The sequence below is a fragment of the Ceraceosorus guamensis genome (genome assembly GCF_003144195.1).
Source record: "Ceraceosorus guamensis strain MCA 4658 unplaced genomic scaffold IE81scaffold_5, whole genome shotgun sequence".
In the NCBI taxonomy this organism is placed as follows: domain Eukaryota; kingdom Fungi; phylum Basidiomycota; class Exobasidiomycetes; order Ceraceosorales; family Ceraceosoraceae; genus Ceraceosorus; species Ceraceosorus guamensis.
Window position 1 is genome coordinate 469,464 of NW_020290000.1, and position 12,499 is coordinate 481,962.

General features: G+C 56.0%; 3 protein-coding genes across 3 annotated transcripts; 1 reads left to right on the top strand and 2 right to left on the bottom strand.

Moving 5' to 3' along the window:
• Positions 1 to 499: 499 nt before the first annotated feature.
• Positions 500 to 1,426, top strand: IE81DRAFT_364123 (hypothetical protein). Its single transcript, XM_025516832.1, has 2 exons — positions 500 to 939; positions 1,109 to 1,426. The coding sequence occupies exons 1-2, from the start codon at positions 670 to 672 to the stop codon at positions 1,247 to 1,249; spliced, it is 411 nt and encodes a 136-aa protein (XP_025372648.1). The 5' UTR covers positions 500 to 669; the 3' UTR covers positions 1,250 to 1,426.
• Positions 1,427 to 1,598: 172 nt separating this feature from the next.
• On the bottom strand, positions 1,599 to 6,061 carry IE81DRAFT_285448 (ras GEF; the record flags this gene model as incomplete). Its single annotated transcript, XM_025511639.1, has 4 exons — positions 1,599 to 2,189; positions 2,261 to 3,277; positions 3,416 to 3,674; positions 3,795 to 6,061. The coding sequence occupies 4 exons, from the start codon at positions 6,059 to 6,061 to the stop codon at positions 1,599 to 1,601; spliced, it is 4,134 nt and encodes a 1,377-aa protein (XP_025372649.1).
• Positions 6,062 to 9,432: 3,371 nt separating this feature from the next.
• On the bottom strand, positions 9,433 to 10,247 carry IE81DRAFT_320252 (hypothetical protein). The gene is made up of 2 exons (XM_025512964.1): positions 9,770 to 10,247; positions 9,433 to 9,622 (listed from the first exon to the last, which is right to left on the bottom strand). Exon 1 carries the CDS (start codon positions 9,947 to 9,949, stop codon positions 9,773 to 9,775), a length of 177 nt encoding a protein of 58 aa, XP_025372650.1. The 5' UTR covers positions 9,950 to 10,247; the 3' UTR covers positions 9,433 to 9,622; positions 9,770 to 9,772.
• Positions 10,248 to 12,499: the final 2,252 nt, after the last annotated feature.

Below are 12,499 nucleotides of genomic sequence, written 5' to 3' on the forward strand. Positions count from 1 at the left end.
CTACTCTTGGACAGCCGCAGCCTCGTCGTGGCACCCATGTCTATATGCTTGCGTTACCTTTGTCAATATATACCCTTATGTCGATTGGCATTCGCGAGCATTGCGACAATCTCAAGCCTATGCTCATCGGTCACATATGTAATCGTCGCTATCTCTGCGGCCGCGCGACCACGAGGATCAGGGCAGGACACTTCTTGTCCGAGGGACGGGCGGGAGCTGATGACAGCGAGCGCAAGCACAGCAGCCCATTGCGAGATGGCGTGGTGGTGTCATGAACCAGAGGTTTTGCGATATAGCAGACGGGAATTCGCGATTGGCTTTACAAAAGGGATGTGAAAGAAGCGCGTGCCCGCGAGCAATCTTGAACTGAAGTTCTGCTGCCCTGCCAAAGAAAAGCTACGCTATAACTCTGTACGAGCGCGCGATTGCTACATATATACACAGAGCTGACCAAGCGTCGAGTGGAGGCCCGCGGCGACTTTCGCCAGGCACGATCCGGGCCGCCGGGGTTCACTGATATCAGCTGCTGCAGCTCGGCGGCTGCGCGACAGCTCGCAGTCAAAGCAAGCTTGCCGTGTTTGCATGGATTTCGCAGCTCGCTGCGTATCATATGCCATGCACAAGCACCAATGAAGCATTCACGATCACGACTTTTTGCGACTGGAACACATGCTCAACCACCATCCATCGCTCGAGGCGGTCCAACATCTGACTACACTCCAAAGAAATCCAATCGCTCCTTTCATCTCGGCCATGGCCGCCGCAGTAGTCTTTGCCATTGGTCTTGTCGGCACCTTGCTCGTCACTTCCTCCTCTCGAGCTCTGCGACGGAGAAAGGCGAAAAAGGCCGGTCTGGATTACCATGCCTTGCAACGCGACAAGATGGGCAGGGCCATAGATCCAAACAATCCCCATAGGCGACTAGGCAAGAACGAAGAGGTGAGTCGAATGCGCTTGTATGGACTGGGATGCGCCCGCGAACAAAGGTCTCGCTCGGCCTCCCTGTGCCACTGCCACTTGCGGAGTGGGACTGGCCAGACGTGTGTGCTTTGAGTTTCGGTGGCGTGCTGAGTCACCCTTCTCTCCTTCCCTTGCCTTGGCCTGACAGCGTGCAGTGCTTGAGCATTTCAAGCTGTCGAGCCAAGAACAAGCAAAATTGGAGCAAGAGCATGGTCCCGTCTTGCCCGGCTACGAGGCCGCACCTCCGCGCTATGTCGACAAAGCGCTTGCCTCTCGATCGTCAAATTGATGTGCCATCAGGTCAATGATCGTTTGACTCCGGGTCATCTATCAGCGCGCAGAGCTAAATCAAATCAATTGGATCGATGCCCTAGAGCCGACGCTGTATGAAGTACACGAGTAGCCCAATCGGCCACTAAGAGCTAGGATGACATTTGGAGACCAAAGGAAGAAGACCGTGGGTGACAACGTAAGTTGAGGTATGCACATATGAACGTTGAGTTGAGACGCAACAAATCTGAGTATAGATGGGTGTGGTTAGATGGTGCACCAATTCTGCTGCTCTCAAATCGTGCAGAACTGCGGTGGTGGAAAGGGGAGAGGGGGGGGGGGGCTCAGCCCCGACAAAGGCAGCCAGATCACTTCCAGTTGAAGATGTCCAAGCCCAGTTTGCCTCCATCGGCACCACTGCCGCCGCTTCTACTGGCAACCGTGGCAGGAGAAGGCTCGCCGGTCTTGGAGCGCGGTTCCAACAGTAAACTGCGTCGGTACAGGTCTTCCGCACCACCTGCGCCGGCCTGTTGGACGCTAGCCAGAACCTTGTTGAGATACGACTGGCATTCTTGCACCTCGAGGAGGGTGTAAGGCAATTGGAACCTTTGCAGGTCTCCGATGATGCGGCTCATTTTGACGTACTTGTCGAAATTGAGCAACCGCTTTTGCGGATCTTGTGGCGATGGTCGCGTTGCAGGGTTGCCTTCGTGACAGAAAGTCAAGTCGGTGAGGAAAAGACCGACAAAAGGCAGCGCTGGCGCGGCCGTTGCTCGTAGACGTGCGCGATAGCCCGCAAAATTGCGAGTGTGCTCAACAGTGCGGCGTTGCTCTTCCATCATGACGTGGTATTTGGCAGTCAAGCCATCCCACGTGCGCTTCAGTCGAGCAATGGTCGAAGAGTTGAGAGCGCACTGGATCGCCATCAGTGTGTTGAAGTTACTCAATGCGAGACAACGCTGTTGAAAGGATAGACAAAGCAGAGTCAGTTTGGGCGCCTCGCTCGACACGCTACACCGTCGCCACTCACATCGCCGAGCTTGATGAAGAATTTGACCAATTGAGTCCGTTTGCGCGCATCTCCCTCGTTCAGGATACACTCGGAGATCCACCCTGTAATTGACGTGCTCAAAGAGCTCATGTTCTTTACGTGCACGGCACTGCTGACCCCAGCCGCTTTGCTGAACTCTTGACCGAGAAGCTCTTCCGGAAGAATCGCGCAGTAGATCTTGGATTCAAGAATCGTCAGCTGTCTGGCGAGCTCCGTTGGATCGAACTCCGTAATGCTGATTGGCGGTTGAGGCGAGGCGCGAAGAGCAGATAAGAGCGCCTTTGACATGATCGGTTGCGGGGGCATCGGTCCCTTCTTGTTTGTGAAGGCAGCCGAACCGTACATGTTCGACGGGTCGACCATGCCGGGCGGGAGACTGCCATTTCGCAGTCGATCCGTGGAAATCATGCGTTTCAAAGCGCCTGGTTTCGAAGCAACAGTGGGCGCGATGCCGTTGGCGTTGTTCACACCTGCGGCGGTGGCGGTGCCAGAGACTTGGGCCATCACCTTCTTTGTTGGACCAGAGATGATGCGTTTTTGTGCCAGGTCAGCCAGACGCTGACCTGGTCGGTGCAAAGAGTGGGCCATCGAAGTGCGTGTGAACTCGACGAGGCGTTCGAGAATCACATGATCCGTGGCAGAATGCCAATACGTCTCGAGCCAAGTCTTGAAGAAGTTGAAGATTCGCAGGCGCACTGGCATGACCTTCTGATCGGTCCACTTGACGAGCTCTTCGGCACTGACTTCAACCTCCTGAGGCGGGCGCATGTTGTAACGAGCTTCCAACACGTCGAACAGCTGCATTGGCGTCGTGAAGAGACGGAAGCACAAAAAGAAGGCATTGGAGAGTGCTGCGTCAACGGTGGTGTCGTGTGGAGTCATCTTCTCCACCAACGCGGGCAGCGTTGCGCCAGTCAGCTGCCCCTCTGAATTGTAGCAGACGTCGCTGGGAAGATAGTCTGGCGACATGAACTTGAGTTGGATGGGAGACGGTGCCTCAAACGTCGACATGACGCTAGGCGTCAAAGGCGACAAGCCAAGAGGGGAAGGCTCGCTCAAGCTCTCACCACGACTGCGGGTGGGCTGAAGATGCAGCACCTCGGAGGAATCGCTACCACGCCGGGAGTCAGTCACCCCTGCGAGATGCTTGTTGTGAGCCTCGCGGAACGTGCCCCCGATCGGTGCTGTGAGTGGGACGTTGGCATGCTCATCTGCGCCGTTATTTTGATCCATGGAGGGACGAGCTGATGTTGCTCCAGTAGTGTCTGATCTGGCCGAGTACAAGGTGGAACCGGAGGCTCTGGAATGCTGCCTGGACATCGTTTCGCTGTGGTCGCTGCCATCTCCTCCTTGTGGGTCGGTGCCATGGTTCGCAGACGAGATCTGAGGGTGACTACCTGGCACGTACTGTGTGAGAGCTGGCGTGGCTACTACCTGTGGAGCGTGCATAGGGCGACGCATTGCCGGGCCGAGTTGCTGCAGAGCTGGCGCTCCTCGTCGTTCTGACAAGGACGACCTAGGTAGGTCCAAGTCCGGCATCACCGTCGACTGTGGCGACGCATCCGATTCTCCTCGAATTTCTTGTTGAGGGGCATGATACTGCTGCCTCGCGGTAGCATTTTCTTCGCTTTCTGCAAAGTCATCATCATCGTCTGAGTGACCCTCGGCTATGTGTCCAAAGCCTCGAACGTAGCCACTCTGCTCGTATTTCTCGCGAAGGCAGCTCAGGCTGGTCGCCTTGCGACCCAGGAACGATAGAGTGTGTTTGCCTCTGCGCACAGTACCAGCAGCCAACAGAGCGTCTTCCCCAGCAGCTTCATCAGGAGTCAAGGGCTCTGCCGAGTCAGCAGACATGCTCGAGTCTCCTGATCCGTGCCGTTGTGTCGACCTGCCGTCGCCTGGCAGTGTGAAGCGCAATGCTGAGTCTGCGTGATTCAGGCATAAACGCACTGCACCGACGCATTCGCCACCCGTCCTGAGAACAGCGGTGGCTGCTGACAACAGCCGCGATTTCTCCTCGTCCTCATTCGCATCAGAAAGGGCAGCAGAAGCTGCGGCTTGGGCAGAGGGATTCGAAGTGATTACCCTGGCGGCCGATACCAGTGCTGTCGTCGCCTCGTATAGACTTTCTCTGGTCTGAAACAGAATCGTAGTCTGTCGCGGCAGCGTAGACTGCAGCTCGCCGCTGTTGTGGACCGCCTCCACGACTATCAACAGATCACGAACAGCATCAACTGCTTCTCGTGTCATATCAATGAGGTGAGCGAAGCTCGACGCGTGGCTGTCCCGTGTGTGGCTGTGCACGTGGCCGATGAAGGCAGCTGTGATTGAGAGTAAATGGTCGTTGGCTACTCCAAGGCGTTGTAAAACTTCGGAAGCGGAGCAGATGACGCTCGATGGAGGCGGAGCATCGCTCAAAGAATCAGTAGAACCTGACCGCGATGTCGGCTTAGAGCCTGAACCAGAGTCCGACGCCGAGCCAGAGCCTGAACTATGTTCTTGAGGTTCGGAGGTCAAGGAATCAGATCGACGGCGCGCTTGAGCTTGCGCCTTGATACGCGCAGCTTGCGTCATAGGCTCGCTTGCTGTATGCTTGGCCACCATAGCGGCGGCTGCGGCGTCGTCGAATGGATATTCAGCACGGTCGCGCAGATCCAGAAACCGCGTGCTGCGAGGAGACATCTGCCCTGAGGTGTAGGCCGTCTGGTACGCCGAGCTTCTGGGAGACTCTGGGGTGGGCGTCTTGTCCGCTTCTCCACGGTCAACACCCAACATCGATCTCTGCTCGCCGGCATGTGGAGCGTCAGCTGACACACGATTGCGATCTCCGACTACCGACGAGCGCCTGTCAGGCACGTTGACGCCGCATTCGACGGCAACCTCCAAGAAGCTTCGCACGTGGCGCAGCACCGCATCCGCCATGCCCAGCATGTCATCCATCTCTTGCGCGCGACCCTCTTCCCGCGGCATAGGAGCCGAGGCTTTCCTTGCCTGAGTGACGAGCTTGCTCAGCTCGGACAGGATGTGTTTGCGCTCCCTTGCCAAAATAGGGTGGGACTTCAGGACATGCGACTCTCGCGTTAAGCAGTCCGTAGCGGAGAGCACGGAGCGCACAGACGAGATGACGCATGCCGTCGAAGGCTGAAAGTGCGCAACCCTGTTGGCGCGCACTGCGTTGTGCAATAGAGCGATCGCGTGTAGTATAGGCTCAAGGATACCAGAGCTAGCGCTTGAAGCAAGAAATTCTTGAGCGGTGGGTGTGGGCGACCTCGAAGGGTGATGGGGCATGCCTGCCGACATCACACCAGGACGCTGCTTATTGAGTTGCTGTGTTTGCACCGACAGGCCGAGACCACGACCATTGTATGGTTGCGATGTGTCACGCTCACCATCTCCAGCAAGCTCCAGGCGCATATCGCTTGCTTCTGGACTTCCGAACCCGATTCCTTCCTCGTCCACATAGTTGCTAGGGAACCATCCTCGTTGGCCCTCGAGCTCGCCGTCCCACCAACCCGAAGTGTCTCTGTTGAACACCTTGATGACTTGTCCAGCAGCGAAGGACAGACACGTGGCGTTACTGGACGCAAAGTCGTGTAATGCGACCACATATTCTTCCCTCGACTCATCTTCGGGATCGCTTGAAGCGTCAGCATTCGGCGAAGAGGCAGCCTCGCGGTCGGGATCTGACGAGCTGTTCCTCGTGGGCACTGCGGGCCGCTCGAAGACAGATCTGGCGGCAGCAAAGGCGCTGTTACTGTTGCTACGGCCACGTCGCTCCATGATGGATGGGTGGGGTGACGTCGACGACGCAGCACCAAATGACTGTCTAGCTTCCTCGAAGGCAGAAGCAAGCGCGTGCCGACCTCGCGAGGCGACTCGCTTGGGCGCAATTGGTGACGACGTGTAGTCACTGGCCCGAGCCTCGGAAGGAGAGGCAAGATGATCTTGTTGTCGTTGTTCTGCTAGCACAGCCATGGCCGAGGATGCTTGCGTACCAGCGCCAAGAATTGTGTTGCTTTGAAGCGGTGGACGTGCTCGGCAGATTGATGGTGTCTGACCCAGCGTCACCAATCAACAGTCCATCGACAGCAGACCGTCCAAGCTTAGACCTTGGACACGAGAGTGTATCTGCGCGCGCGTTGTGCGAGTAGTCAAATAAAATGATGAACTTTCGTGTGCTGTGCTGGGCTGCGATGTGTAAAGCAAAGAAAAGTGTCAGACTTTGTTTGCAATGCGGACGGGCAGCGCAAAATGAACAATTACAGCAGACAAATGTTCGACCGGTCTATGAGCACTGTGCACCTGATCCATGTGAGAAGTGCAAGGCCCAGTGATCACAACGAGTCGACGATGCCAAAAGAGCACCCGAAGATCGAGCGAGTGGGCCAATTCTGGCACGAGCGGCAGTCTGCGCATGAAGTGTGGGCGGACCAAACTACAACCATCTGACGGCACAGCCTACAGCGGGAGCAGACCGTGTACCAGACTTTGTCATCTTACAGACCTCCATGCTGGCCACGAGGAGCTTGACAACAAAGCTGTGTCGGCTCATCTGAAAGGCTGCCTGCCCGATCCGTCATCGAAGAGCAGTGCGGCGATATGTGCGCAAACGTTTCCGCACGACCGAAAGCAAGACCGCGACAGGGGTTTCACGAGAGAGGAACAGCGCTGATCCTTTCAATGAAACACCAATCAACCACTGAAGTCACCTGTAAACAGCAAAGCCACTTTGCCTCACAAGGGCGCTCGACTTGCAGCGTGAGATAGCCCATGGTGTTCCTGAGCCAGTTGCGCTGCATGAGCCGTCCCCAACGCGTCCGAAGCGCGTGCGACCGCTCGGCCGGCTCTGAGGCATTCGCCAATCAGATTGCACTCAGCCATCAATCTAGGCTTTCCCCGCGACGCATGCCAAATCCAATTCTTCAACATTCGCGGATCCTTGGGTCTAGCCAACCTGTCAATCCAGGCCCATCCATCGCAAGACCAGCCTCCACGCTGCAAGTCACCACGCGCCGCGGTCTTGAAAAGGAGCTAAACACTTGCGCAAGACTCACCAGAATCTCTTGCAGTGGGCTTAGAGTCACCCCAGGTGGATCAGTGTCTCAGACCTGATGTGTCACTTGGAGGTACATGCGACTTAGACGCAATGAGACCTGTTTGAGCCGACGCAGCAACGGCGCGGTATATCTTCCTGCTGATGCGATCGGCGTGCTTCCGCGTGTGAGCGATGAGCGGCGGTGGGTGCTGGCAGTCGCGTGTACCGGCACGCGATTGTCGCCTTGTAATGGGTGAGCGCAGTAAGCCGAAGGTGTAATTACCGACGCAGCCAGGGTGAGAGTCGTGATGGGCGCTATGATCTAAGTAACAATCGCGCTGGCGTTGACAAGGCCAGGCCGCGTCCGATCGAGAGTTTGGCGAGGAGGTGGAAGGTTGGGCTCAAAGGTCGAACGCGACAAATGCTGGATGGAAACAAAGATCCAAGCAGCGCTTTCGAGGAAAGAGCCTGTTCGCTTCCAGTGCAGCGACGAAGGAGGAGTAAGATCTTCGAAAGTATGCGGTCGATTGCCAATTGCGAAGGGAGAGGTAGGAGTGGCAAGCAGATGTAGATGTGATTTGCAGACGGGAGCTGCGTGGAGAAATGAGTTGGCAAGCTGTTGAAATGCTATGCTTGGGATGTTGAGGCGCGGCTGCTCAAAGTTGGCCCGGTCGGGCACCTGCAAATTGATCATTCCTTCACCAGTCGTCCCCCCCTACGAGCGCACAATGTGCGAACCCCGTGTCGAGCGCGCATCAAATTGGCGGCTCGGGAAACACTCCATTCGACACGCACGAGAGATTGCGAGCAGCACCGTAGCGGGGTGCTCCGCCATTACATTAGCACGAACCCTTCCCTCGAGCCCCGCCTCCCCTTTCATACGTGATTCGTCACCACGGTGCAGCTCGATCGTCTCGGTTCTGACTGACAATAATAACCGTAGATGCTAAGGATGCTTCTGGCCTATGGGGGCTGTCATGAGAATGAACAGTCGGACTTTCACGAAAGCTCTTCACTGGCCAAGTGCCTTAGAAATTTAGGGGCATTCGAAACCTCCAATCGGCGCGGAAGGAATCCACGCACTCACACTCTTCTGTTTCCATTTCGACTTTGACTGCGCTCGTGGCGTGCTGCTAACAGACTGCTAGCCAACTACTACGACTATAAGTGGCCCGCCCCCTGTGGGCCGAAATGAAGGCCAACGGGGACTACCGTTGTCCTCTGCTCGGGACGCAGAGACCATGCTGCATGCATGCACGCACCACTACAGCAGGAGCAAGGCCGTCTAGCTGCATGAGCAAGCATGCGCTCAGGCACCCGCGCCCTGCCAACCACACATTCTCCAACTCCGTCTCAACACCGCGCTGCAGCCATGCAGTGCTGTGCATCGATCTCTGCATTCACACCACACATGCATCGCGAGTGCGAGTCTTTTAGCGTGCTATGTGACCCCCATTCCTCTCTCGAGCGGGACGGCGTGCTTGGATGTGTGCCGATGACAAGTTTGACTGATCACGAATCGACCAGCAGCGAACTGGTCTTGTAGGATCGGGTCGCATGTGGTCAACGGACTCGGAAGATGTCCTACAATCACGACTGCTGGTACTGCGGTCGGTCGGCTGAGAAGCTGCTCGCTTTTTTGCTTTGCTTCCACCAATGGGCGTAGTGTAGTCACCAGGGACGAGCGTGGAGAAACGTGTCTCGGCGGCCCGAGCTACAAGCACTCTTCTGACGCGCGAAGCTATTTGTAGAGGTGCCCGGTGAGACACGCTGCTCTTTCTTGGCGCAAGGCACGGCTTCATGATCGAGGATCGTGACCTCGAATGCAGCGCTACGGTGACCTCGATCAGGACCCGTGCTTTTCGCTCCTGCCATGCTGTCTGTCTGACCACCTGAAGTCTTGAGACTTGAAGTGGGTCTTGTCGACCACGGTCCGATGGCACTCAGGCCTTTTGACTCCCGAAGAAGCGCGCTCAAGGACGTTTGTGCATTTGTGCACACCAGCAGCGAATTGTCACTCGGTTTTGACTTTGGGGCCGCTCATAATTCAAGCTTCTATCGCAGGGGGAACCAAACAAGATCTCACCGCGCAGTGTGCAAGATCTGTCGCTCGGGACCCTAATGAAATCTCGTTATGACCGTGGAAACGACGAGTCTTGCGACGCTCAGAGCAACCTCGACTCGTGCAATCGTCGGGCTCGGCAGCTCAGGCCTCTCCTCGAGTTCCAAGCCTCGGCGACATGCGCGAAGCAGGGTCCTCTAATGCGTCATGGCATGTCGGTGTGAAGAGCCGAGCGCTCAAGAGGCTGTCGGCAATTAGGAAGTCAGCGATCACGAATCGCGATACTGACAGGGCGACTTCCAACCAGTCATTCGTAATTCTCGCGCATACTCTTGGCTGTAGCAAGGAACGTACAGTACACGGCAACGCGATACCGCGGACGGTTACTCACGCACTAGGTGTACCAATCTCGAGTGCAGCCACCCACTCGCCTGGCCGGCTTGTGGCAAGCCAGACTGGACTTAGTCTGTCGGCTAGCTATTTTCCAATCGCCAACTGCATCGGGTGTTGGAGGTGCGGGCAATTGTGAAATGTCGTCTGCCTTAGCGCTTGACTCGTCCTTGTCCTCCATTGGCGTGCACATACACGACGCGCATATACGTACTCGCATGTGCGTGAGGTGGCTCACCTGTGGAACGAGACTTCAGTGACCATTCGTGATGGAGGGTAGGTGCTGCATCCCAGGCCCGGGCGCGGCAACGTCATTGTAGAAAGTAGGCAATCTGCACCAACTCGTTCGTCCGCAGCACAATCTTCGGAAGACGGCGAGCGCTTGGATGTGCGCGATCGCATTGTACTTCCTTGTGGTCGCAAAGTCTCTGCAGGTCGGAGGAGATGCCGAGAGGAGGCGTGAGGAACTTCCTTCAGCTGCGATGCTTGCATGCAACAAACATCACCAAGCCTTGCCGAACATTCGTCTGCACTGCTTGAACCTGCTCCACGGCCCCGAGACAGAGGGCGCCAAGGGATGCGATACACTACTGCCAGACTTTGCTGCATACGGTACAGTACAGTACAGTACCTTCAGTACGCAATGCGTCGGGCGCGCTCAGATGAACATCTCGTTTCTCTCTCTGGCTCTGTCGGTGCCAAGCCTTCCGACAGCAAGCTCGTGTGACCTTTCGCACCGAATCATGCCGCGGCTACTAATGCCGACACTATGTGAGACTGAACATGAAGGCCACTCGAAACCAGTCATGTCGGCAGGAGCAGATCATGATGGCAGAGCAAGCCGCCACGCCCAGCACAATGGCAACGGACCGAATGCTCTCGCTCGAGATCCGGATCTGCTTCGTTCGCGGCTTGTTGTTGACCAGGGAGGCCGCGAGTCTTGTCGAGGTTGCGAGCTTCACCATCGTAGTAGTCGGTGTGTAGACTGACCTGCTTGCTTTTGTGGATCTGCTGTGGCTCTCGCTCAGCGGCACCGCCACGAGCGATGACGTGGCAGCCCTTTCGATTGCCCAATCAGAACCATGCACCTCAACTATGGGTGGCATCCACGGATTACTTGTGGCTCACAGATCCAAAGGAACGAGAATCACAATGAGGGTGCTTCCTCGTGCTAGCCCGCGGAAGCTCCATCCCTCGATTGCGGCACCTATTTTTTTTTCTCCGCAGCCGGCAACCACTTCACAGATGGCGGTCAGACCCACAGGCGCGTGCCATCGCAGCCATGACTGTGGAGGCCAGCCTTGGAGCATTCAAATTGACAATTACCGCTTCAGGAACCAAATGCTTCGGAGTGAGATGATGCGGTAGTCTGTGTGAGTAAGCATGCAGTCGTGCGTGCGGTCTGACTGACTCACTGACTGACTGACATCAGCCAGCAGCTGCTCGAAGCATTGCGCGGCATGCGCGCAGAAATCACGAATCACAGTCGTGAGTCTTGAGTCAGAGAGAGTGATGTGCGTCGAGTGACGTGACGTGGCGGCCATGCATGCACGCGCGTCGACACGACTCTTGAACGTGTAAATTGAGGGTATACCCCCCCCGCCTTCGCGGGAGCAATTTTAGCCCGTGCGCGCACTTCATCGGCGCCTCTTTTGGAATCAAAGAGAACCTGCACCTGAATTGGCGTCCTGTCAGCAGGGTCGAGTCCATCATCTCGAACACAAGTAGTCGACTGAAGATGGTGATCACGTCAGCACTTGCTCCAGTCCAGACACCTTTCAAGTGCGCCGGGACTGTGAGGTTCTCCGCGGTTCTGTTGAGGAAGGTGCAAGTGGCTTGTCCCTTTTTTTGTTGGTTTTTTTTTTTTTTTTTTTTTTTTTTTTTTTTTTTTTTTTTTTTTTTTTTCCCATGCTCATCAGATACTTCCGCATCCCGCAGGCCAGCAGGTCAAGTAAGCCCGCACAACATTTGCTTCCGAACTGCGCGCGCTCCGCTACAAACACCACGGGCCTTGCATTACTTGACCAAGAATTTGCTGAGCTGGGCGGTGTACAGACCAGGGCTCAGCTGTCGAGAAGTCTAGGCACAAACAAGTCACTGAGCGGGAGTTCAAATGAGACTCAGCATCGTGAGATCAGAGTTGACATTCTGGCACCTTGCCGATGCGCTCAAAGCAACGGCGAGCATCTCGATTCATGCATGCCTCAAGCCATCTAAGAGCCGAATGATGCTGAAACACCTCCGCTCACTACCTGTTATTTGATCGAGTGCTGTTTTGGGAGCAGCGCGCATCGTCCTCAATAGGCAGGTCATGATCGCCGATCGCGAACGAACATTCACGTTTGTTTATTAGTTCGATCTTGAAGGCGTCTTGAAGCGCCATGAAGACATTAGGGCAGCGCCAAAAAATGGCTGGTAGAGGTTGCACACCCGGGGTCGTAAAGGACCGATCTCGTTGGTCAGATCTCATGCGGGGGTCCCACAAGTAAAATGACAGCTGCAGCTTGTTCTAGTGAGGGGACTGAGTGACCTCCCTATCGTCACACATCCTAGGACGCCGCATGTACCCCCAGCTTGGCTTATGCGGGCCCGACGTGCCGCAGTACCTCGGAACCAAACCGTGTGGGGAAATGACCATCTGCATTCTGATTCTTGATTGAAAGCAAGCATGATCTGCCAACGGGATCAAGCATTGGATCTTTGACCAAGATCTTGTCAAGCTTCTGCAGCG